Source organism: Cricetulus griseus, assembly GCF_003668045.3.
Source record: "Cricetulus griseus strain 17A/GY chromosome 1 unlocalized genomic scaffold, alternate assembly CriGri-PICRH-1.0 chr1_0, whole genome shotgun sequence".
NCBI lineage: Eukaryota > Metazoa > Chordata > Mammalia > Rodentia > Cricetidae > Cricetulus > Cricetulus griseus.
Window position 1 is genome coordinate 175864982 of NW_023276806.1, and position 27890 is coordinate 175892871.

The 27890-nt window shown below is 41.0% G+C and overlaps 1 protein-coding gene across 1 annotated transcript in view; it reads left to right on the top strand.

Moving 5' to 3' along the window:
• Window positions 1–8949: 8949 nt before the first annotated feature.
• Gnai1 (G protein subunit alpha i1) overlaps window positions 8950–27890 on the top strand; it is a 79362-nt gene continuing 60421 nt past the window's right edge. Inside the window, 1 exon segment of the mRNA NM_001244056.1 lies at window positions 8950–9067. Within this exon segment, the coding sequence (NP_001230985.1) occupies window positions 8950–9067 (118 nt within the window).

Here is a 27890-nt window from a genome sequence, read left to right on the forward strand (position 1 = left end):
ACCTCCATTTCCCCCTATTTCATTTGCATTTGTTAAATCTCTACTGTCTAACCAATTCTAGAATAGGTGACTGTCCTTTGCTTTGGAGAAAGTGCTTGATCCAAAGAAAAAACAAAAACAAAACAACATCAACAAAAAAACTGAACAGTGAACAGTAATGTAGGACCATTCAGTGCACATTCCTGATGCAAGCTAGTTAGAAATAAGTGTGCCCTGAGCCTGGGCTTCTGACAAACATTGTAATAGAGGAAGCCTTGGAGCCCATACTCCTACCCAGGTGTGTCAAATAGAAGAGAAACACACACAGATGTCTCCGTTGAGTCTGCCTACCCTGTGAACTACAGAAGAGCTTATGTCTTAGAGTTATAATGTAAAATGTCTTCACCCTTTATTCCACATGTAGCCAAAAAACATCCCATTTGTAGCCTAATAAGGTGTTGATATTCAACAAATGTTTCTAAGTTCATTAATACGTGTATGTGAAATAATGTTGCCACCATCAATAAGTAGGACAGAAAAGCTCTGGGTGCCTCATGGAATCCTTTGGACTGTCTCCACAGTCTGTCCTTTACCAGACCTTCTGTCACCGTCCTGCTGGGAAGAACAAGAGACACACATGTCAGCCTCACAGCTCAGCAGAGCCTTGCAGTGAAAGAAAAACAGCTGAGCCAGCAGGAAGCCCAAACAGAGAGGGAGGTGTTAACAGAGCTATTTTAAAATCCAATGTAGTAAACAAACAGACTCCAGTACACCCAGGGCAGGTAGCTCTTCTTGAGAAGCTAGCCTTTGCAATGAGCTCTGCCAAAGGCTGGCTTGATCCTTTATTAGAACAACACTTTTGACATTTTGGTGGAGTCAAACCAACAGTGAACACAGAAACTCATGTTTGAAAATCAGACACTGGGAAAAAAGAAAAGAAAAGAAACAGAAAATGTGAATGGCCATGCACATACATATAATCTTATTGTTAACAAACTACAAACAGATAATTCACCCTGAATTTGGCTATCAAGTAATTTGTCCTCTTTAGATCTTATCCAAACCTCTTAATCTTGGTCCTCAAGGTCCTTAGCTATTCCTTCCATATTCCTCCTGTCTTTCTCTAATTTGGTCTCAGTGTGATCTCAGTAACTGCACTGCAACTATGAGCATACGATGGGACAATTTTACATATCGGGCTTTTCTTTTTTCTTTCTTTTTTTTTGTTTTTGGGTTTTCTTTTTCTTTTTTCTTTCTTTCTTTCTTTCTTTTTTTTTTTTTTTTTTGAGACAGGGTTTCTCTGTGGCTTTGGAGGCTGTCTTGGAACTAGCTCTTGTAGACCAGGCTGGTCTTGAACTCACAGAAATCCACCTGCTTCTGCCTCCTGAGTGCTGGAATTAAAGGCATGCGCCACCAACCTCCGGCTCACATATCTTTTATTTAAACATCACAATCCTTCTGAGATCTACAGTTTTAAAGAAGAAGCACTCATAGCTGTTGGGATGAATGGAAAACAGCCTTAAGAGAAATCCTGACCTCTTAGAAAGTCCTCCTCAGGTCAGGATCTGACTCTGCCTGCCTTGCAGACCTTGGCCTTCTTACTTTTTACCTCTTGCATCATCACTATTCCACTCCAGTCCATCTAACATGGATGATCCTTGACTAAGCCAGCCTCAACCCTTGTCTATTGGCATGGCATTCTGTTAAAACAGATGGCAATCTTTCCACAAAATCTAGTTCCTTCTTGTTTTCTGCTTTGTAGTGCTAATGTATCAAAATTCCATGAATGCTTGGCTGAAAGTTCTGAATGCCCTCCTTGACTAACTCCTTGAATGATTCTTGAGGTTCCTCACTCAGGTCATCTTTCCAGAGAGTGTGACTGGCTCACAGCTCTGCCTGCCATAGCTTTAGATTCCTGGACATGTTCTCACTTACCCTCTGGGCTCTTGCTAAACCTAGTCTGCCTCAGCCCAGGCCTGGCATAGGGTTGATACCAAATGCTAGCCTTTTCCTCTTTTCTGCCTAAGGCAGTATTCTTTTTTTTTTTTAATTTACATTAGAAACAACCTTCTTTTACATGTCAATATCAGTTCCCTCTCCCTCCCCTCCTCCCCTGCCCCACACTGACCCCCTATGCCAACCCTTTCTTGTCCAAAGGGAGCTGGAGGTAAGTCAGGGTTCTTTACTGAGCAATATTCACACAGAATGTAATGAGTAGAAGTCCCTTAGCTCTTTCCTTTCCTGTCTCCCTGTTCCCATTGTTTCCGAACTGTTATCCTTTGAGACGTCTCACAGTCTGAATTTAGCTTCTTACTACAGCTTCTCTATTGAAGGCTTGGTCACAAAACAGGAAATGAAAGAGACAAAGTTTCTTCCCTTTTGAATGCATATTCAGAGAGAGGAGATAGGTGATAAGCAATCAGGAAAATGTGCACTATACGATAAGAGTTATAATGAAATTATAGTGCATAGTAAAGGAATAAAGAGCGATGGCTGGGTGGACTGAGATAATTCCCCATCTGATAAGGTGACATTTGAACAGAGATTTGAATGAAATAAGAGAGTGAGTGAGTCAAACAACTCTCTGACTAAATAATGGTCTCCTTAGGTGGGATTGATGTGCAAAGGTTCAATGAAGGGATGCATTTGGAAAGTTCAAGCAATTGCCTAGGGGTCAATGAGGCTGAACTCTGGAGAGAAATGGGGAGAGAGGTACATAATAGGATGGCTGAGAGGAGTGGACACAGTAGATCAAGCAAAACCTTGTAAGGCATTTAGGAAATGCTGATGGAAAATTGTCCAGGTTGGAAAGTGAATGGCCAACACTGACATTTTAAAAGGTTGACTCTTCTTATTGGGTGCAAAGTGCTACAAGGTAAGAGGATCTAGAGACAACTCCATGGATAGCTTGAATTAGGGTACATTGGGATATAGAGGTATAATTCTTGGAATATTTGAGAGTAGAATTTTAGAATTATTTTTTTGACAGTTTGAACATCTAGGCCTTGAGGAAAAAGAAAAAGATCAAGTATTTACCTAAAGAAATGAAAAGTTGTTAGTGTTTTTCTCTAGTGAAAATTGTTTTTAACCTGTACAGATACAAACAGGCAAAATCAGCTGAAATTTAACTGTTGAATATAGCGGCAGAGTTTCTTTTTTTGGGGGGGGGGTATCTACAAAGGAATTAGTCTTCTGACAGGAAGCAGAATTTAAATTGAGTAAGGTGAGAAATTAACCCATGGCAAAAAAGGTGGGCAGGGAAGTGCCATATGGTTAGTCAATGGATGGAGGTTCCTGCCCTTCCTGTGAAAGCATTTAAGAAGAGTCATGGCAGAATGAAAGTATATGTTCCCAAGCCCAAGTCTCCAAGTACTCCCCACATGTCTACACATTCTGGGGATGAAATTCCTGTACCTCCTCATTCACTTGCCATTGTCCCTCACTACTTCATCCTGCATGGTAAGGCTTCTTGGCCTAAAACTTTATCAAAATGCTTTTGTGTATTTGCCAACCATCTCTCCTATTGAAATGGCAACTCAAGAAAATCCACAATAATTGGAACCTTACAGATAATCTGACATTTGTGTTCACACAAGTTAGAAGAGCCTAAAACTTCTAAAGACATTTATGCAGTAGAAGACAGAACTCTGAACTGCCCCCAAGAATACATGAATACATGGTTCCTGGCCCAGAGCCTATCCGTCCATCCGTCCACCCCACAATATATATATATATATATATATATATATATATATATATATATATCCCAGGTGACATTTTAAAAATGACATATTATGTTCTGTTTCCTTTATTTTTTTTGAAATAAATCAGCTCTCCCTCCTTCACCTATGCCTTCTGGGCTTCACCAAAGGGCCCTCAAAAACTACTAGCCTCATCAGGAAATTAGAGCTCCCCAATACATTTTAATTTGGGGAACTTCAAATCATCCCAATAATTATGAGTCCCTTAGGATGTCTTTAACATCCACGTGTACTCATGAATTAGTCTATTGCTTTATGATGCTGTCTCATGTCCCCCATAACCTCCTCTTATGGACCTCATTGGCTGTGGCCACTGTCTGTAAAGCTTCTTCCCAAGAGAGATTGACTATTGCAGTGGAACAAGGTCCATCATTAAAATGAATGTACCCACACTCAGAGTGCTCCCTCTAGATACTTTTGGTGCCTCCATGCTGGGATAGCTAAAGGGTTGAGAAAAAGCCAGCATCTGATTTCATCACCATGGCATTGTGACTCTTAAAATGGAAGAGTACTGTGAATGCTGCCATCAACAGTGGGCAGGTCTTCTTCCCACCTCAGCTAATGTAATCTAGATAACCCTCCACAGACATCTCCAACAATTCTTCTCTTAGGTGACTCTAATGCTACCTCTCTAATGCTGTGATCCTAGGTCTTCATGCTGTGATGACCCCCAACCATAAAATTATTTGTTGCTACCTCATAACTGTAATTTTTCCTACTGTTGTAGATCATAATGTAAATATCTAATTGGGCTCACAACCCACAAATTGAGAATCACTCACTGGTCTAGGTTTTTGTTAAGTTGACCATTAGCTCTAACTATCACATCCCCTGTGTCAACTCAAAAGTCCCCCCCCCCCAGTCCTTGCTTAGAAACTCACATGATCTCTAATGAAAATGGTTTCATTTTGGAACCCGTAAACTAACTGGAAGAAGGTGCTAGGCTCCCTCACCTATTCTTAATATTCCTAGTTAGTCTCCAAATCAAACTCTTTTGATTTATTAAGCAGAAGCTCAGTCAATCCAATTTAAGGGGCAGGACTAACTGGCTGCCTCTGTTAACACTGTCACTAATGGCAAATGCCATCCTTCAGCTCTCACTCACCCCTGGCTCATACCCGATTCTCACAGGTATCTTGACTCCATCTTCTCTGTTTTTCCTCCACACACTAATCTATTCAATCCTCAAAGCAACAACTCAGGTAACTTTTGCTTATTTTTCTATGACTATTATGAGTAGGGAAAGTGTTAGTGCCAGAAACTATTTCTGGGGTATTATAATCTCATATATTTTTTTTTTACTCCAGTTCCATTTGATGACTGGAAAATATAAAATCTTAAAAGTTCATATAGGTCCAGACTGGTCAGTCTAGATGTCTACATCTTAGAAGATTCTAAGATTCTAAGACTTAGACAATGATGAATGAGCCTTTTGCAGGAATTGTGCATTACTTTGCCCCACACCAAGGTAATGCTGTCTGTTATCTCATTCTTTCAATACTTTTAGATCAGCCACTTTGATGCTCAGTGTCATTCAGCAATAGGAACAAAAATACAGGAAACCAATGACAATATAATGGTAAACGAAAGGAGTCGGTTACAAAAGGCTAAATAGTATATATGGTTCCTTTTGTTTATGTAAATATGTATAGAAGAGGCAGCAGAAGAAAAACGAGATCAGTGATTTTAGAGCACTGCAGTAATGGGATGGATTGGGGATAATAGCTAATGGATGTGGTTCTTTTGGGGGGTGTCACAAAACATTTTACAAATTGATGGGGGAGGTACTTCTGTGTATATGTTTGTCTTATTGGATGATAAATAAAGTACTGTTTGGTCAAGGAGGCAGCAAGTTAGGCAGGACTAGGAGTCAAGGAGTATTCTGGGGAATGTAGAAAAGAAGTGTTGAGATCCAGGCAGGAAGAGACATAGCAGGCAGACTCATATATAAGCAAGGGCAAGAAGGAAGTTGCCCCTTTTCTCTTCCTCCTGGTCTCTGCTCTGGAGTTGCCATGTGATCCGCTGGCAAGGGAGGGCACCAGTGGAAGGCATCCTCGATAAGATAAGTCTTATAAAATACATAGATTTATGATAATTAAGACTGAGCTAGCATATAAGAAATCCCAGTCATTGGCCAAGCAGCATTTGTACCTAATATAAGTCTCTGTATGTTACTTGGGACCTTAACATGGGCAGAACTCAGCATCCTGGCAGAAATTGCCCACGTACGGGTGGGGCTTAGGCAGCTTGGGCATAAAGACTTATTGTTACAACAAATAGTATGGTCATGGTTGTAGAACTATGTGTCTACACTAAAAGGCACTGGACTCTACACTTCAAATGGGCAGATGTTATGGAAGGTAGTTTATGTCTTAGTGTAACTGTTAAAAACAACCATCATGTTCCAAAAGAAAACAAGAATTCACAAGCAGTGCCTTAACCTATGTGATTCCAATTCTACTCTTTCATTTTCTATAAAATACATGCTTTAATAATGTCTGTTCCACCCCCTTGATAAGGTTGTTGAATCATGATTCACAACATCATAATTATGTAAATTATTAATCTGAGTGAGGGCTAACATCTCGTAGCTGGATTATTGATGTCATCTACTTGTTTGCAACTCATTTATTTTACATATGATGCAAGGAGCATTTTTTCCTTTTATACATCTATTACTTAACTTAGGGGAATGTAGGGACACAACACTCATTGTATCAAGTCCAACTCTTGTCTTAATAATTACAGCTCTCTTCATTTTGACCCATACGCTTTCATTCATCACAGCAAATGTCATTTCAATCAAACATTTGTCACTTGCCATGCATACTTCTAGTTAGATACATATTCATATGAAACAAAATATTCCAGTTCTGGACTGAATGTTTATGTCTCCTTAAAGTTCTTAGCTTGAAGCCCTAACACCCGGTGGGAAGACCCTGGGAGGCAGAGCTTTTGTGAAGTACATACATATAGTCAAAGTCCTGAAAGTGGGGTGCCAATGGCAGTATAAAAAGAGAAAGGCCAGAAAAACGTCTGTCCCCACTCTCATTCCTGGTTCTCTTTCCTCTCCTTCTCACTGTGCACAAGCCAGGAAGAGAACCCTCACTGAAGACTGCTGGATCAAATGGTCCCTGATCTTAGACCTCCCAGATTGGAGAAATACATCCCGATGGCTTAAGACATGTCATCACCATATTCTGCTATGGCAGCCTGTCCCAGCACATGCTCCTTAAAGCCCATGCTACACCCTGTTACCACTTTCCACAAAAGTTCTCTCGTACACCCACTCCATTATTTTCCATCAGCTTAGCAGTTCGGCTTCACTTTTATTCATTTATTTCATTTCCTCCCTTCCTTGACAAGCTTTTCAAAGGGAAATGTTAATTCATGGAATTCTTGGCAACTTCATTTCACCAAAGCACAAGGTTTGTAGTCGTTTCCACCAGCACTCAGTCCGTTCCTAATTGCCCTTTGCATGAACTGCTGGCCCTACACTTCACCTGGCCTTCCAGCTTACAGGCAAGACTGTAAGCTGTTAACTGACAGCTCACATGGCCAACTCACACCGTGTCGAATTTGATTTCATTAATTCTGGAATTCCTGATGAACATTTAGCATGCCAGGAAATACAGAGGACCTAGAAGGTGACCCAGTGCCAAAAGAGTGTGCAGCTTTGGTTGCAATATTTTGAGAAATTCTAGGAAAAATTGAGGTACTTCTTAAAATTGCCTGTCTTGTGACCAGCTGGTTTGACCCTTTAACAAAATGGGAACCCACAAGCTCTGCCTTGGGGTTCAGTCTGCTGCTATTATCCAGTGTCAGTTCAGATATACCTTCAAACTCAAGACCAGTTTTCCAAATGATTTTTAGAAAACATGATTTTCAAATGGAAGTCAAAGAGCAATTGCCTAATTTTTACCTCAACAAGGAAGGTATTTTCTCTGCTAGTGGCTCCATCTTGTAATTAATCAATATGTCTTCTATAATCAGCAGAGCAACTACAGGGACAGCCCAGACCTTAAACCTATGTTTGTCTCCTTATGCTGGGCCAAAAAGCCTCCTAAGCCTAGGCCTGGGCATGGAAGGATGGACTCTAGTGTTTAACAACTGCTCATTTACCAGCAAGGAAGCTAAGGCCTGCAGAAAGGAAAGACATGCCCACTGGCACAGGAGTCATCACAGGGTCGCAAACACAGCTTGGCTAGGAACTTACACGAGCCCTAAAGGCATCCATTACCACAGAGACTTGTTCATGTGTCTATTGCGCTTTCTTTATAAAAACACATTCTTTCGTTCTTTGTCAAACGTTTTCTCGGGTTAGGAAGAAATCCTTCCAAATACATTCCCTCATGAAAAGGAAGGAGAGCACAGATCAAAGGGAAAGCTAGAGGAAAATAAGGAAGTGGTAGGGAGGAAGTGCACATGGATAGAGCCAAGACTTCCCCCTCCACGATTCCTGCTTGGTTACTGATGGTCCCCACCTCGGGTTGTCCAAGGCCCCGTGCTCATTTCGCTCTGTTTCCCACGCTTCTTCACACAAGCCCACACATTTTGCAAACCCCTGCTTGGCTGCAGGCGCCGGGCATGCTCAAATGCCCTGGACTGCCTTTCCCTTCTCGCTGGCAACTTTGGCAACCGTCCCACCCACACCCCTAAGGGACAGGTATGCACTGATGCCCGCAGTGGGGTCTCAAGAAGGGGAAATGGGGATGGCACTGGACTCTGGCTGAAGAGGCGTGCAAGCGAGCGCGCGCTGAGGGGTTGGGGGGGGGGAGACCTCGGGGGCACGCGCAGGGAGCACCCGGGGCGGCGATCACGCGGGCGCGCGGCCGTCGGAGGGGGCGCTGTCCGAGGGCACGTGCGCGGGAGGCCCGGCGGGCGGGCGGGTGCGCGCACTGGGAGTGGTCGCGGGGCGGGCAGGGGCGGGGCCGCGGCGGCGCGCGGACGCGGAGCTCGCCCGGGCTGGGAGCTGCTGCGGCTCGGCCAGCACCGGCAGCGGCGGCGGCGGCGGCGGCAGCGGCGGCGGCAGGTGCGGATCCCGGAGCGTGGCCGGCGGGGACGGCCGCCCGAGGCGGCGGCGTGCGGGCTCGCAGACCTCGCCTCCGGCTCGCGGGAGCTGAGAACATAGCAGGGCCGCCTCCGGGCCAGCGTCTCCCCGCGCTGCCAGCCGGCCCCGGCGCCGAGGGCGCGGCGACGCTCGGCCACCATGGGCTGCACCCTGAGCGCCGAGGATAAGGCGGCCGTGGAGCGCAGCAAGATGATCGACCGCAACCTCCGGGAGGACGGGGAGAAGGCGGCGCGGGAGGTCAAGCTGCTGCTGCTGGGTGAGCGGCGCCCCGGGGACGGGGCCCGGGCCGGGGGACAGCGGGGAGCGAGCGCAGCATCCCAGCCCCTGCGCAGCGCAGGCTGCTGCTCGGCCACGGCGGTGATGGTCGCGCGACCCCACGGGCAGCCCAGAGCGTGGCTGGGCGGCGGAAGGCGTGGGAACCCTGTCTGTGAAGTTGAGGTCCGCCTTCCCTAGATGAGGGACGATTGGGAACCCGAAAGCCAGGCGCCCCCTCTCCACAGACACCCCGCGGTGCGAGGTGTCGTGCCGCGCTGGCCTTTGCCCACGCCGGCAAAGTGCCTTCTTGGGTGGCCTCGGGGAGCCTTTTGTGTGGCCTCTGTGGGGTCTCAGTGGTCTCGCCTGTCAACTTCATATGTCCACTCACTGAGTGGCAAAGAGCGCCCAGCAGATTCTCCTGCGCAAGGACAAGAGCTGCTCTGGATACTGGGTTTTGCCTGGGTGGGGGATGGAAACTACCAAAGTTGGCTTACGTTGGCTCCCATAGTAGGAGCCGAAGATGCTTCGCGGGTGCAAACAGCCCTGACAGGTGTGAGGGGCTCATCCTCCCCTCCGGGGTCCTCTCTTAACCGCAGCGCTTGCTCCAGGGAGGGTTGACAGGAGCAAGGCAGGCTTTTTTAGTCATTCTTAACACTGTTTTGCTGAACGCTGATGTGGAGGTCTTTCTTCCAATTTTTTTTTTTTTTTTGAACGGGAGAAAAGGAGTAAATCTGGATTTTGATTGAGTGATATATTAGGAAAATATTCACAGGTTATGACTTTCAGATTTGTGAATCAGGCTTTCCTTTTGTTTGTTTTCCTCCCACACTCTAGGTATTTAGGTAGATGACAGATTTCTTAGAATCTTTGTTTGCACTTCCAGCGATGGCTTGTCTTTTTCTAATAGTTGTGATAGAAGAGAGACAGTAAGGCACAAATCTGCTTTTTAGTAAGCTCCTGTTTCATTGGTTTAACGACTGCAGGAACATGGTGGTTATCTCCTTCTTTCTCCTTTACTAGTAGGCTTAGAAGAAGCAAACTTGGCATGACTAAAAGTAATAACGATCTGAGTCATTTTGCAAGCAAACTGTGAAATAACTTAGCATTTTAAAGAGCTGGGTGGTATTTTTTCACCCTCCACAGCCTCCCCCATAAATCTTTCTCTGTAAATAGGATTGACCTGAGTTTTTGTATTAAAAAGATACTGTGTTTTCATAAGGTCAGTGTGTTTTTAAGAATATTGACCACAGAAGAAAGACAACTTGATACCGAACCATGTAGAGAGCCCCGTTGGGTGACTTAGAATAAACATGAAATAAAATAATTAGAGGATTCTTTTCCTGTGGTTTCAGTGCACCTGCTCTGAATATCTTAGTGGACTGCAGTGTAGTTCTTCGTTGGAGCTGCTATCCACCATATTGAAAGCAGTTGTAAATGAGCTCCCTTTGGTGTGGCTTATCTTTAAGTAGACAGCTATGAAAGGTTTGCGAAGTCGGATTTTTGCTTCTTCAGGGTTCAGAGAGCATGGTATCTCTTCTTAGCATTGTTGACATTTTGAGCTTGATAATTCTTGGTCGTTCCGGGTGTACTGTGTGCTGTAGGCTGTCAAGCAATGTTGTTGCCTTCCTACCATTAGATGCTAATGGCTTCCCCACGGTTCTAATCTCCCACCCTGCTCCCACACGCCCCCTGGAGGCAGACATGCAGAGTGAGATGTGGCTGAGAACCACAGAGTTGAGTGTGTAACATAGACGGTTGATCTCTCTAATCCTCTATAGAGAGGTAATGAGAAATGTACCAGAGTCCCGATTTTCAGAAACTATGCCATTCTTATTCCTCCAAACCAATGCATTAGAGGTATTCGAAAATGATAAAAACAAACAGACAAACAAAAGGCAAATCGGTTCCTTAAGTGTTGTTTCTAGCTTTGAGTATTTGCTTTCCCCCACAACTGTCTCTTCTCTCTACAATTCCAGTGCATCCCTTTCTTCTCGCTCACTTCTACCCTTCTACTTCTAGACTTTACCAAGACTTCTGACACACTAGTCCCTATTAAACAACAACAACAACAACAAATCTGGTGTACTTATTTCACAACTCTTATTTCTTATAATACTTGATATATCTTCCCCTGCTTGCCCCCATCAGAATTAAGTAGTGAATTCTGACCTTTGATCCACTTTGGATATTTCAGGCTTTGTGCAAGTAGCTCCATGGCATTGCTCATCTAACATCTAACATGTGGAAGCTGGTTAAGAGAGATGTAAAATGTATCTAGGTAACCTGTAACCAATGCCACTTCAATTTTTTTAGAGGGATTTTTCCCCAACAATTTACTTTAAATACTTAAAGCATAAAAAAATTTAATAGTCTGTCTGTCTGGTTACATTTCATTTTTTTTTCATGGAAGAATACACTGTTTAAAACATCTGAAGTTAGAGTTTTGAATGAGATTTGGAAATGATTAGTAATTATTTGAGTGCTGGATGTCTAATATTTACTATATAAATTATAGGTATTCCACTGTTCCTTAAATACAGTGAATTAGGCTTAAGCAAATAGGGAGAACCAAGTCTGGTCTACTGACCTGAAGGGGATCAGGTTGGAGTTTGGTTCATTTAGTCTTTCACTTTTCTTTTTAATCCCGTAGCATTTGAATCAGTTAAGAGTCTTGCACAAATGACTGTATACATTAGCTTTATTTCCACTATGCATGGTTAATTGTTTCAGGGGAAAGTGACTTTTTTGTTACATCTTTGAGATGCTGGAATTCCTAATTTTAAGGGCAGTATGATTATAACTAGGATGTCTTTCAGTTAGACTATGTTGTACTTCTAGTATTACTAAATGAAATTTGGTGATGATTTTTCTAAGATAAAGATGCTAGATTTAAAAAGTACAATTTTCGTGAATTAATTGTTCAGTTGCAATATTTTAAGTTTATTTTTTTTCATCACACCAGTCCTCTTCTTCACTGTACCCACTTTTACACACAAACAAGTAAATCACAACCCACGAACCCCCCCTTTAGTTGGTTAAAGTTACAGGCCTGGGGGACATCAGGGGAGAAATTTGCATTGATGGACTTCGTTCTGCAGCCCTTCATCATCCATACTTCCACTTGCTTTGGACTTACACAATGCTGAGTTCCAATGGACTTCCCTAGTTGAGAAAGTCTGACTTCGCCAGACTTTTAATTTTGCATTGCTTTAACTATTTCCTTCCAGTTGACCCAGAGCCTTAGTTATCAAAAAGACTGTATCCTTGGACAAATGGACCTGCCATTTCCAATCGAGTTGTGTGTTTCTCTGTCCCTGATATATTTGCATTGGTAGTTACTCTAATGGAAGCCACTGGTTGTGCAATTGTGTGATTTGAGTATGTTGAGTTTTTCTTCAATCTTCCACTGCTCATCCCATCCCAATACCTAGCCCCACCTTCTCTGCCTCACACAGCCTTATTGCTATTTTCTGCCCCTTCCTTTCTGCCTTTTCCTATGTCCCCTCCTTTCTATGCTGTCTGCTCCATCTGAAAACTCCCTTGGCTTCTCCATTGCCTGCAGAATGAACTTTTGTTTTAGAGCCAGCTCTCCTCCACTTTGCTTTTATCTTCTCCAGGTTTCCACTCCTCCAGGAAGAAGAGTAACCCTGATGGAGCATGCTTGAGGTTGATGTCTAGGGCTGAGGCCATCTACTGTGAACAGTGTAGGCGGCAAAGCCCTTAAGCTGCCTTGTGTTCTGCACTTTCTTTACTGTCCCTTTACTTTGTCATGTGTAAATGTGTGCTAAATTATGTAAAATTTTGCTGCAATATAGTCTTCGTAAATTCCCCTATCTGCACGAATAAATACCAGCAAGTGTTAAGGGACTTGTAAGATAAGAAATGACCAAAAGTAAGTGAATGGTATCCAGAAGCAAGTACAAGGCTTTTAATTTTCCACACTCATTATATTATTTGATAAATCTAGTAAGTGCTAGGAAGTGACACTGGCTGTTTATGGCAGCAGAGTCTCCTTTCCAGCTGCCCCGGTGACATAGGCCAATTTCTGTTCTTTTTAAAATTTTTCTGGTAGAAGTAGTTCTTGTGTCTAAGTGTTTATTTTGGGCTCTTTTCACTTAGAGCCCAAGAGTTTTGAAGTGAACTATAATGCCTTTCTTATAGGATTTAGTGAGTCACTTAGGAAATAGGAAATAGACTAGGTATCTTCTAGAATTCTGTAAGATTTTGGTAAAGCCTGAGAAATTTGGTTGTAAGCTTTTAAACAAGAAGTTGAGTACCCAGCCAGAATCTGAATTTTTTATTTTGTTATTTCTTCTCATTGCCTGGAACATTAAGACTAACACATCCATGTAAGAAGAATGGAGTGTATTGGTCACATTCTTAGGTCACATGTTCGTTCCTTGGCCACATGTCTTGGCATGATTTGCCCAGTCTGTGATTCCAAAGGGGAATGCACTGGTGAAGTTCAGATCCCAGGTGGCATTTGAGCCTGTGAACTAAGGTTAACAGAGCATTCATTATGCTCAGCCTGTCTTTTGCCATAATTTGTTAAATGATGGTTAGAAATCTTAAAACAGATAGGAGGAAATAATTTTAAAGTAAATGTTTATTAGTTTATATCAAATGGTTTCAAACTGCAGATGATTTACTATGGGGTCCTGGAGGACAGAATTCCCAAATGGGTTTCCACTGAGTTAAGAAGGATGTGGACAGGATGTCTCTTCTGGGGGTTTTGGAGATTGCTTTTTTTCCTCACATACTCTAGAGGCAGCTGCATGTTTTCATTGGCTTATAGCAGCCCTTGACGTCTTCAGAACCAGCAGTGGCCAGTGGGGTTTTCCTCCCCTGCTTCTTTTTTTTCACTTATTACAACTTCTATGATTATCTGAAGCTCACCTACAAATTCCAGACAGACCCACTTTAAGACTTATATCTGCAAAGTTTATTGTACCAAATAAGGCAACAGGTTCTAAGGATGGGGTTTGACTTTGAACCTACCATAGCGAAGTATGTAGCTCCCAAAGATTCAAGTCTATTCTGCATCTGAAATGTCTTTACTCCATCATTTCCAGAGACTGTGGCCTTCACAACACCAGTGGAAATGCCAAAGCTTCTGATTGTATTTGGGTGAGATTCTAGGTATCTTCAGCAGTTTGTGAACCTGCCAAACAAACCAATGAACAAGTTTTCAGCTCCAGAATGTAATGATTGGACAAGAAGTGGCTGTCAGCTCTAGACACCCCCCCACACACACACACTCATTCAAAATGGAATACATAGTACTCCCAAATCCCACCAGGTCTCCAGTCCAGGAGCAGCCTGCAGAGGGTCTGCATCATGGTATGCTGTGCTCTGCCTTTGGTCTTGTCTCCTTCATAATGGAGCACATGTTTGCCACTGGTAGTTACATCATTTCGTTTCTTCTTCATAGAATTTCGATGGTTTTATTTCATTGTTTCATTTTTTTCAGGACATACTTGTAAAAAGTATGTTTTTCATTTTATTATACTCAGCAAGGAGGAAAAAGCTAACCCAAACAGAATACACCTACACTACTGTAATAGTAGTGACATGTTACTACTATTATAATACATAAAAAGATGAAGCCAGTTCATCTGAATATCCAAGTTGTGTCTTATAGGTTGGCTTTTCATAGGATCCAACTCAATAAGCTTTTGAACACTGAAATGAAGATTCCCTTTACTCCTGTTCCTAATAAAATGGCCTTCCTTTCATGCTGGTGTTCTGTGCTGCCTTCAAAGTAGCATGTGTGCCCACAATGTGTGCATAAGCACGGGGATACTTCTAAGATGACTTCTTAAGACAACCATCATATGTCTGTCTTTCTTCTGAGCCCTTGCTAAGAGAGAACTCAGTGTAGAGTGTATACTGAGCATGCCAGGCAATTCGGACTATATGGTGTCAGGTATGTTTTATAGTATCTCCACTGGAATTTTATGTATAATACGATGAAAAGGGTATTAGTTATAATTTTATATTCTGTAATCCTTCATAATTTATGTACCTATGGAATCCTAAAATCATTGGTTTCTGGCATTCTGTATTGACCCATGATACTATACTTAGATTGTAATGTGAAAGATTAGCTTTTCTCTCTCTCCCTTCTTGTCAGTGAGGTTTGTCTTGATCATCTAGTCTAAATTAATCTTTCTTCCTGGTTGCACCATATTGAAATCATAGACTTAAAGAAGATTGTTGGTTTCTTTGCTCTGTGGGATTGGCTCTCAGAGAATGAATCTGTGGGACTTGTTTACCATCTGATGAGTGGCTGTAGTATTCTTCTCTTCATTATTGGTGAAGGGAATATTTACATGAGTCAACATTAAGTTTGAGTAGTAGGTCTTATTTGGAAAGAATTGACACAGTTGTGTTGTATCTGTGGTAATTTGTTTTTAACCAGTATATCGCCCCACCTCTCTCTCCATATATATATATATGGATATATATATTGATATATACATATCTATCTATCTATCTATCTATCTATATATATATATATATATATACATACACACACATATATAGTTATTGCTGGTTAGAGTAACTCAAATTTAATATGTTACTTATTCATTACATAGTAATAAAAATTAGTTGGTGCTAAACTCTTGTTGTACAATCAGAAAAATACTGTGTGACTCTTGGTAAATAAAGTGATAGGAGGGAATGTGTTTGTTGTTTTTTATTCTCAGTACTTTGTATTGGACAATATTGTTATATGGTGAAGATGGAAGTTTCTGTTCCACCAGGTCCCACAGTCCATTTGCCCCAAATAAACACAGGGACACTATGTTAATTATAAAATTATTGGCTGATGTCTAAGGCTTCTTGCTGGCCAACTGTCTCTTAATTATTAACCCATTTCTGTTAATTTAAGTATTTCCAAGTGTTCTTATCTTACCAGAGTAGGGTCTGGACCTGTTACTCCTTTCTTGGCTACATGGTATCTCCCAGCGTTCTCCCTCTCTCTCCTCACTCCTTCCTCTTGTAGCCCCTCCTATCCTTCCTGCCTGGCTATTAGCCAAACTGTTTTATTCGTCAACCAATAAGAGAAACATAGGACATCCCTCATCCACTATGGCTTCTTCGTATTTGGCTCTGTAAAATGTATGCGGTCACATAAGGAGGAATGTGTTGTCATAGCTGTGTGTAACCTAGGGTAAGATGATGACCAGCAAGGTATGCTGAGAATGCACCCACAATGTCTTTTTTTTTTTTTTTTTGTGGTACTTGTTCTTACGTGTGGTAGGTATAAGTGGCATTTTTAAGTCATGCCCTAAGCTTTTCTTATCAGTTTCAGATTTACCAGTCATATTTAGAGAAATAATCCGTGTATGTTAAAAGACCAAAATTCCCCTAGGGGAAAAAAAAATGGGAGAATAGAATCAATAGTAGGGGGGTGTACTGCTGTTTGGGGGTTTTGTGTTACAGAATGCCTGTGGCTATACATTTGTCAATTTATATCATGTTTTTCTGGCCATGTTTGACCCTAATTGGCTGTAAACTCTGTGTGGTATAGCGTCCCAGTGGATCTTTGCTATCTTTGGGTAGTTCTCATCCCCTTAAGTTTACTGAATGTTGTATGAAGGCTAGGTGATAGAATTCTCAGGGCAATTGTAGTAGTTCACATTCTTTAAGCTTTCATTTTTTAAAAATAAATGCTGAATAATAAATATACCTAGCTCATGGGGCTAGGGACAGAGTAAGTTAATTTACTGAAGTTCTCAGAAAGGGACCCATGAGTGCTTAATAGATGGAAACTCTTATAGACACTGGAGTTTCAGCCTCACCTATGATTTGAGCCATTTACCGTCTTAGACATTAATAATTTTGTTGGCTTTTTTTTTTTTTTTTTGGTTTTTCGAGACAGGGTTTCTCTGTGTAGCTTTGGAGCCTATCCTGGCACTTGCTCTGGAGACCAGGCTGGCCTCGAACTCACAAAGATCCGCTGCTGCCTCTGAGTGCTGGGATTAAAGACATGCGCCACCAATGCCCAGCTTTTTTTTTTTTTTTTTTTTTTTTTTTTTTTTTGCTTTCTTAGCAAAGATGTGTGCATAGCAAAGACTTCAAGAGGTAAAAACCAATTTCAATTACTGTTTTTTGTTTCTGCCTTGTGGAGCTTGGATTTTGGTTAGCAGTCCCTTTACTGATAACTACACCAGGGAAACACTGGTACATTATTTAGAATCCTGAAGAGATGGGTTTTAAGAAATTGGAAGTCTTTATAAATGATTTTACAGCATTTCTCTTTCATGTTATTACTCATTGATAAAATAAATGCTGTGGTTTTCTTGCATATTTTCACTTTTGATTTCTCTCTTTGTCTTTCATCTTTCTTTCTTTCTTTCTTTTTTTTTTGAAATAAAACAAACCTGTGAGGCTACATTATGAAGCTTCATTTGGACAAATTCAGAAGAATGTGCCTTTTTCTAGGGGAGTTGATTCTATTCCAAAACATTTTAAACAATTCCAAAAGTTACCATAGTTTTGATCCCTGAGACATTTTTTTTTTTTAAATAAAACTTGAGACCTACCTACCATAAATTTACTTTTTGGGAGAGGAGAGGCATCTCTTGAAAAGTGATAGTAGCATTTATTTAAATTATGAGTTATTAAACCTGTTAGTGTTGGTACCTTTTGATAAACTGTACCAAGAGTCCGGTAAAGTTTAGCCCGGAGTTCTAAAGAATGCTTTCTGCTTCCATTGTCCTCCTAAGGTAGGGTCCTGAGCTTTTAGTTTTGGAATTTATTTACTTAATCTATTTTGTAATTCTCCTTCTTGGAAAGTTGCCTTGTATTTGACAGTCTTCTAATTCTGGGTATCACAGTGTTTTACAGGCACAGGTCATGTAAGTAAAGCTGCAGTGAGATCATTATAATTACAGTGGGTCTTAAAAGAAAATGCTTACATGACTCAGTGGTCCTGATGTTAACCCAATTTAAGAATTTAAATTCTTTTTTATATGTTATAAACATATATTAGTGACCTGGATTTTCACAGATATTTGCAGTCACTTGGAACAAATTGTATGCCAGGATCTGTCATGGGTGGTTGGTAAATTTGCTCTATTGATGAGCAACTACACTTTGCATCTGTGCCCTGTTTGTCCTCACCTGCCTCAGAAGCCATGCCTCTCAGCTCCATCCTTTCTTCAAGCCTCCTGTGTCCTGGTCATTAGACATTTTATTCTCATGCTAGCATTAAAGTAAAATGAGGCAAAGAAAGCCATCTATATATTTCTTAATAATTTTAAAACTTTCTTTTTCAAAACCAGATTATTTCTGGTTTTGCTTTTACTTTATCATAAATCATAATTTAGTCAATTATAGATACATTATTTTTCCTTTTTGTGATATTGTATTTTGAACAGAAGTGTTTATGAATGCTAAGCAAAGTTCCATCCCAAAGTTATATCCTTATATAAACCTGTTTTTCTCCCTCTCTTGTATAGAGTTGGGGTATCTGATAGCCCAGGTTGGCCTTGAACTCATTGTATATCCTAGATAGGCTTTGAACTATAACCTTCCTATTTCTGTTTCCCTAAAATTAGCTGGAAGTACAGACATGTACCACCATGTGTCACTGGATTATGGATTTTTTTTTTAGTGAAGTATTTTTAAAGACTTTTTTTTTTCACAGATCTGGAACCCTTGAGAAATATGACAGACATGTAATCATACCTATCAGTCTTTATTTAAAGAGGTAGTCCTGTGTATTTTTTCTCCTCTTGCATAAAATACTTTATATTTAGGTTGGACTCTTCCGTATCTCTCTGTGCTACTGCCATATCCTCATTTTATCCAGTCAGTGATAACCTAGCCTGCCTTTAGATTAACTTATATTAATGCTGACCTCTTAATGGTGCCATTTGTCATTCCTGGAAACCATTTCTAAACCCCTAAGTTCACTTATTTCACTCTTTATTTTCCAAATTTTTAATCACTGTCCACTGTACATACATAATTTGACAATGATGACCACAACTAACAATCTAAGCAATCGTGGAGAGGCTGCCTTAAATGCCCTTCCCCAATAATGAGATTGAGGACTTAAATGCCATCCTAGAGCCTATCCAGTAGCTGATGGTAGTAGAAGCGGAGATTCACAGTTAAACACTGAGCCAAACTGCTGGAATCCAGTTGCAGAGAGGGAGGAGTGATGAGCAAAGGGTTCAAGACCAGGCTGGAGAAACCCACAGAAACAGGTGACCTGAACAAGGAGAGCTCATGGTCCCCAGACTGATAGCTAGGAAACCAGCATAAGACGGATTCAGATCCCCTAAACCTGGGTGTCAATTTGGAGGTTTGGGCAATCTAAGAGGCTTCTGGTAGTGGATCAGTATTCATCCCTAGTACATGAATGGACTTTGGGAGCCCATTCCACATAGAGGACTATTCTCTCAGCCTAGACACACAGAGGAGGGCCTAGGCCCTGCTCCAAATGTTATCATAGACTTTAAAGATCCCTCATGGAAGGCCTACCCCTCCCTGGGGAGCAGAAAGGGGATGGGATAGGGGGGTCAGTGGAGGTCATGGGAGGATGGAAGGGAGAGGGAACTGGGATTGACATCTTGTAAAACAAGCTTGTTTCCAATTTAAATTTTAAAAAACAGGGAAAAAAAGGAAAAAAAATAAAGTTGGGTGGCCTGATGTTCAGAGTGTCTTGATATCATCCCAAGGGAGAGTGTGTCCCTTCGTAGCTCATTCCCATGAGTGCACATGGGACCATGCATTACCTGAGTGAGCCCTGTACATAGTGGGATGGTTCTACTTTCCAGTCAGTCCTGTGGAATGCAAGGGGTGGTTAGGGTTTTCTAAGGCTCCTAACACCATGTGTTCAAGGCTGAGGACAACATAAAGTTAGACACTTTATCCTCCCTCAACTTTTTTTCTCCCATAGTTGATGGTACCACCAAATCCTTGATATGTTAGGTGTGGAAATTGCTGGCACTATACTGGGGATCCTTATTGACTTTCATGTTGAGACACCATCATTGGCAGCTAGGGTAATTCTTATCTATTGGCAAATCCCATTGAATTGTCACTGTACCTGTTAGTCCCCTATTTCTCGTTTCTGTTTCAGCTGGGCAATCCTGTCTTGACTGACATTGGGGATACTATGTGCCTCCCCGATTACTGTTGCTTCAGGGTCATTATGGGGGATCCCAGCTCTGAACTGTCTGGAGTTCTCTGCATTTTCTAGGCATTTCAAGCCTCAGGAGAATCACTCACTGTGGCCATCGCTCACAGGTTCTGTGAGGTTGGGAGCTGCAAGTTCAGCCCTTCCAGGCCACACTTCTCCAATGGACTGCATGGCACCTCTTCCTTGGCCTGCCAATTAATTACCTTTAGAATTTTGGCCCAGAGTGGTCTGAGCCTGCCTTGCTTGTCCCCAACTGCCTTCAGCCTTTGCTACTGATTACCTCCCAAGCTTGTAAGCTTTGCCAAGAAGGTTGCCTGGGAAAGTAGGCCACTTGGATATTCTTCCATCTCCATCTGGATGACACTCATATCTGCTTCTTTCCCCATTATTCTTCTAAGTGCCAAGGAGAACAAAAACAAAACACCAGCAGAGCAGCGGATTTCAAAACATTATCTTTTACATATATATGTGTGTGTGTGTGTGTGTGTGTGTGTGTGTGTGTGTGTGTGTGTGTGTGTGTGAGAAAGAGAGAGAGAGAGAGAGAGGGAGAGAGAGTGTGTCCATGTCCATACATATGCATGTGTGTCTGTGTATTGGTATGGGTGTATGAATGCAGCTTCCAGTGCATTCTTCTGGAGCTGGAGTCACAGGTTGTTGTTGTTGGACACTTGATGTGGAATCTGGGAGTACGTCTCAGGTTCCCTTCCACAGAGCCCAGAGCCCTCTCTCCAGCCCTTGACTATTACATTTTCTATTGCCTGCTCTGAGGTTAGTTCTTCGTATTTAAACATTTTTTTTTTCCTCCTGAAATTCTTCCTCTTAGCCACTCCTGCTATATCACAAGTGCCAGGGCAATTTTTCTAGAATTGCTTTTCTTAAACTTATAACATACATAGATGTAATTGAGTTCTCAGGTTCAGACTGTCACTCAGGAAGTGGAGGATTGGGTCCAAGATTCTGCATTTCTCCTCAGACTCACAGGGGATGCAGGTGCTGCAGGCCCACAGGCCAGTCCACGGTATGAAAAGGATAACCCTAGAGGAAACAACCCTTCGGGCATTTCTACATGTACTCTCCTCATAAGTACTTTGCAAGGCTTTTCTTCTTTTTCCACATTCATGAAACCTCATGTAATGTAATAAATAGTGTTTAACAAGCGCCTCGTATAAAGTGAGCCCTCATTATGTATTTTACATTTGCATACGCACTCATATCGTATTTGTCAGTGTCTCTCATGCTTAAATATTGTTTCCAGGCTATATATTTCTGATACAAATCTAGAGACTAAATTTTGAAGGAAAATAGCCCTACATGGGTACATGGATAATTCGTTGTTATCCTACATGGAAACATGCACTTTCCGAGGACTGGCCCAAAGTTATAATTAGTGACAATCAATCTTCTATTTCAATGTGTGGAAGAACTTTCAAGGGAAGTCCCATTCAGGTCTGGCTTGAAGTGCCCCACATTGTTTTTGTGACTGTTTTCTTCTGGTGATGCTCATGATGAAATGTCTTTGTTGGACAGAAATAAAGGACACTTGCTCTTTGGTTGAATGCTGTGTTCTCCCATAGTTTTTGCTAAAGTCTGGATTCCCAATGTAATCACTAAGCATGGAGCCCATCGGAGGTACAAAGGCCTGAATTTATCAGGGGCATTGGACCTTCATCACAGGATGGAAGTAGACAGTGACAGCTTCTCCTCATGGGTTTCCAGCTTACAGAAACGGGGAGGAATAGATACTTTCTAGATTTTCAAAGCTGCTTAGTCTGTTTCTGGTTTCAGAACAGCCCAAACTGAGACTTTAGCTAAGTGTAAGCATGCTGGGAGTCAGCTGATGAGGTTTATGTTAATTGACCTTGAAGTGCTTCATCATGCCATGTTTTTTCATAGCTAATTTTTTTCTAATCCAAAGTTTCAGCGTAATTTTTATTGCATCTTGAAGGGAATTCTGAGCTTACAACCTACCTTCTCATTAATAGTTTTAAGCACTGATGATCAGACATAGCCATGTTCATCAGGTTCTTTCATTCCTGAGAATCATTTACGGACTGGGCTGACTGGAAGTTAGTCAAAACATCTGGTTCATAAACACGTGGAATTCATTTAACAAACATTTATCGAATGCCAACTCTATGGCTCGCAGCCTCCACGTATCTTGGAATGGAACAGTTTTTGTGAAGCTAATAAGAGTTAGAGAAAACAGTTTTTAAACATTTGTGATCAAACAAAGCAGTCTAGTTATTTTGGCCTGTTTTATTATTATAATCCCTTGCACAGATTATGTAACATTTCTGATGTTAGTGATTGCTGTCTTCCTCTTTTGTAGCGTAGTCTGCTACCTTGATGATACTTTGTGCCCATGTTCCTGGGTTTTGTCTTTAAATTCCTAGGTTACTGGTGTTCGGCCATTGTAAGGTCTGTGCTCCTAGGAAAATGTGAAGAGCTGAGTTGGTGCTGTAATGCTTCAACTCTTGATTTATTTATTTATATTAGTTCAAATTAGAAACAAGCTTGCTTCACATGTCAATCCCTTCTCCCTCTCCCTCCCAACCCCCTAACCCCCACCAGCCCCATACCCCATCCCCCCTCTGCTCCCCAGAGAGGGTAAGGCCCTCCCTGGGGGTTCCTCAAAGTTTGTCATATCTTCCTGGGCAGGGCCTAGGCCTTCCCCCATGTGTCCAGGCCCTCCCCCATGCATTCCTCCATGTGGGATGGGCTCCATGCCAGGGGTATATACTGATCTACTATAAGGGCCTCATAGAGTGCTGGGGCCTCCTCATTGACATCCGCATGCTTCAACTCTTACATAGGGTGCCAGGTTTTTTCTTCACAAAAAGATTTCGCAGATAAACCCAGATTTTGGTATTGTGGGCCACTACCTGTCAACTTGGGTATCCTCTCTTCCTGTGTTTTCCCACCTGGCTGTTCCCTGAGCCTTCCCACCCCTCTTTTGGAATGTGATCTGTACCACTTCCTTTTCCATTTTTTCCTGAGTCTGTCTCCTGCCATAGTCTCCTGCCCTGCCTTCCTGCCAGCAGACCTTCAGCCTCTGGCCTCCAGATGGACAGCTTTGATCTTATCAGTAGCTGCTCAGAAGTCCCTGGTGGTTCCCATTCTTTACAGAGCACCACCCTAATGGTTATCGTGGCATTAGAGACTCTGTGTGGCTTGGTTTCCACTCTGCCTCTGCATATTTCCCATGACTAGGGTTTGCCACTCTTCAGCCCTCCCCGTGTTTGAATATGATGTCAAGCATATCAGATGGCTCTGATCTCTATCTGTGCCCTGATCTTGTTCCTCTTCCCAGGAGGCCCTCCCCACTTAGCTGTTCCAGTTCTGCCTATGTAAATTCATGACCAGAATTTGAGATATTTTTTCCACTGTTCAAAGGTGGATCCTTAATAAAATGATTTTTATTGATTCCTAATAATGATTTAAATACATTTCAACATTGTTTAAATAATGCAAACATATAATTAGGTTGAGGAGTTAGGTAACTACTAAGCCAAGTAACTGCATACAAATTATAAAGTAGACCAGTTTCGTTAGCAACACACGCTCTGGGCTGGAGTGATGTCACGAAGGCCTAGACTTCTTTGCATGCTCCATGCCTACTCCCAAATGCCAGATGCCTCTGCACTCCCCGCCTCTTTCTCAGATTGCAAAATCCTCATTCCTAGAGTGGTTCCATCTTCTTCAGTAGAATAAATTCTTTCTTGAGGCATCATCTATGATATAAAACAAAAGGCTTTTACTGAAACTTCATGTATCTCTCTCTTTATTTTGGTATTAAAAAAAAGAAGCAAGAACCACAACACAACAGTCCATCTGGACCTACCTTTAAATTTCCTAAATGCAAATTATCAGTTAATACTACTAAGTAAGTTACTTTCTCTTGTGGGTTGTGATATGGATTATATGTTATGGATTATATGTATCCAAACCTGAGTCTAGAGTGAATCCTTCCTTTAAGAAATTCAATGGCAAGGAAAACAATGAAAACCTCACCTATGGAAAGAAAGGATGAGATCTGGGGAGTGGAATTGAAACTTGTACAGGAAGGGACCTGAACCCCAGCTTGTGAGCTGTTAGCCATTTCACATTTTACCTTCTAAAGGTGACTGGCAAATATGTAATGTCTAAGGGCTGGAGGGATGAAACCAGTTTGGTTCCCAAGTCCTAGACTGGATAATTCACAATTCCTTTAACTCCATCCCTGGGGGATCTTATGCCCTCTTTTGGTCACAGTAGGCATCTGCATACTTGTGCACATACACAGACACACATACATGCAGGTAAGTAAAAATAAATATTTTTTTTAAAAAAATAAAGAGCATTTTGTCTATATGCTTCCCTTTCATTGATTTTTTTAAATGCTGGTATATACTTTTCCCTGTATTTCTTATTCTTTCTCATTATCCGTGTTTGCTTTAGTTTTCTAGAGCTAATATAAATAGTGTTAGTGTCATGTTACAAAGCAGGAAACTGAGACTGACAGGTAATTTATTTACTCAAGTTATAAGGCCAATGAGCTGCCAGAATGTGTGCAACTTTTCTTCAGCTCTGACTTCCATTTTTTAACTTCTTGATGTTGTTTTTCTAAGAAAAGCTTTCTTAGCTTATTTCAAAATGTGGACATTTGAAACTATGAATGTAAGGGTCTCTTACTTATAGGGACAAGGATTGGCAGAGTATATGCTAAGCACATATTTCTTGAATAAGTTAATAACAATGATAGCTAAAAGAATAAACAAGTGATTTAACATGAATAATAATATCGTATGTCTAATCTGGATTTTTAAAAGGCGAGAATGAATACACACACACACACACACACACACATATATATATATATATATATATATATGTATGCATGCATTAAAATAGAATGGGTTGCTTTTTAAAACTAGAATGGGAAAAATTGATTGCAGAATAAAACTGGAGTTTATATTCATTTACTCTCATCCCTTACAGCTTCAGTATCAAGGGCTGAAATATTTCAAATACAAAGTGAAATTTATTTAAAAGAAAAACCTGAGGCAATTTCATGTCCTGAATCTTTGAAGGGAGACTTAATTATATTTAATGTACTGTATTTACTGAGGATAGACTGTAGACTGTTCCATTTAGATTTTTTTAAAACATGAATGACTTTTCCATTAATCAAGGAAGCAAGAATACTGAACTTGCTTGGCACAATGTAGGAGTATCCATGTTCTAGCATTCTGGTTTCTACCAATTTCTGTGAGGGAGATTTGAAGAAGGAAGGTCATATTAATGAAGTTTGTGACTTTAGCCTCCAAAGGGATTGAGAGACACATTTTGACTTTGTAACCCTTCTTTTTCGTGGCCATAGTAAAGTTGTACATTCTAGGTTTAATGTTTTCCTTATTAACTGTAGGTCTTAAAATTAGCAACTGAAAGTAACACAGCGTTTTCTAAAAACATTCTGAGTGTGCTTGAAAACTGACTTGATTTTGACGATTACATGTAACTTAAAGACATTTCCAACTGTGATTTGATTAGGAATATGTTGTAGCAGTGTGTCTCTGGTACTGTAGGAGAAATTAGTGGGATTGTTGTGAATCAAGTCAGAGGGTCTTGGGCAGGATGTTCCCTCCATCACAAACACTACTGTGATGGGAGTACAGAAAAGTATTTCCTTTGACTTTAATTTGAGGGATCATATTTGTCAATGACTTTAGCCTTCCACCCATAGTCTTAGATATCTGTCCCCAAATGCCATTGTGAAGAGCTAGCTATATATCCTCTGTTCTGTTGTCAAGGAGAGGGAAATTTAAAAAAATAAACCCAAACACAAAAGATTGAGCAAGTCCTAAGATGGTGGTATGAGGGTTTGTACCAAGTCTTATTATATCTTTTTATGCCATGTTTGCCTCATATCCCTGGGAGGCCTGCTCTTTTCTGAAGGGAAATGGAGGAAAAGAGTATATCTGAGGAGGAGAGGTGGGGAGGGACTGGTGGGAGAGGAGGAAGGCAAAACTGTATGAGAGAAGAATAAATAAAAATTAAAATTAAAAATGCCAACTAGATACTGTTTTCTTGTTTGTGTGTAGATTATTGAATTTCCTAAATCTTGGTATTATCTTTTTGTGACTTCTATTTCCCTTCATATTATATCCAGACATATTTCAGGCATAAATTCCCATGGAAACCAGCTGTAGTTAGCAGCTAAGTTAATTTTTTTGAGGAAATAGAGGAGGGATACTTTATTTTAGTTATTATTTTATGACCTTACTGTCCTGTAGCTGGGTGATGGGCCATTTTTTAAGTATCTGTGTGGATTTGATGAATTTTATGTGGCTAGGTTGTGAGGATTAGGATTGACCTTGGTACCCAGGGACTATTGCTGTTATCTAAGGTGGTGAAGGGGGACAGTTCTGCATGCTCTGCCTGGGCATGACTTTCGAGACTGGAGTTTCTGGGAATTTCAGCATTCTAGTTTTTAGTTTGAATTTTCACATACACACACACATACACACACACCTTTTTTGAACTTGAGGACAATTTTATTAGATGTTTATAAAGAAAAAGCCCAAGGCCACACAAACTATAAATCTTGGCGCCTTCCTGTAGGAGGTACATACAGAGGAAGAGGAGGAGGAGGAGGAGGAGGAGGAGGAGGAGGAGGAGGAGGAGGAGGAGGAGGAGAGAATATGCCACACCCTTTAAGTTAAGCTGTCATGGAGGTCAGCCATGTGCAGCCAACAGCCTTATGCTTGGGAGGGAATTTACTGGAGTACCTTTATATAGGCTTTTGAGGATAATTTAATTATTACACTGTTCTTGAAGGTTTGTTTTTCTTTATTTATATTAATGGGATCCATGAATAGGTTCTATGTTTGAGGTAGAACTATACGATATTACTTGAAAATGGCCTTATCCCAAGTAGCAAGAACGTAGATGGTGTCAGTGGTTCTAACTGAGTTCTAGGATCAGCAGTTCTGGGCTGTACTCCAGAATTCTGAGAGGAATATAATTGTGAAAGAGTTGGAGTTATAGTTTAGTAGGTTACAGATAGACTATTTTTTAAAAACAGGGTTTTTTTTCTATAGAATATGTTGTTACCTTAGTGACATACACTCAAGTCAAATAGCTATGACATATTACAGACAATGTGGACTGATATATCGGTCATTATTTTCTTTTAGCTTGATTTAAACTCATCTTGAATGTCCTGTCCCTGTTTCCGTTACAAACTGTAAGCAAAGTGCAGAGGTTTCTCCACATTACTGAATTGGTATCTATAATTGTGTAACTTTTTAACTTTCAGTGCTTTTCTTGTTAAAAGGAAATGCTTGGTCTGCTTCATAGTCACTGTACTTGAAGAAGGACAAAGCATTTGAATTCATGTAGCCTGTTATTTAGGGCTAGGATGCTTGTAATCAAAATGATTTGTTCTAGTACAAATAAATAAGTAAAATTTTCTCTATCATACCAGTTTCAAGATATGTTTAATTCTGCAGTTTGGACAGACAGTATAATTATGCATAATATTTATCTTGCTGTGTGCAAGGCCTGTGATAATTGACCATTTCAGAATTGGGTTATTAAACATTGTTTTTTATTCTGAAATAAGATGATTTCATCACAATCAAAGAAAATCTCCTATGTACTTCTTTAAATATATCTCGTGTAG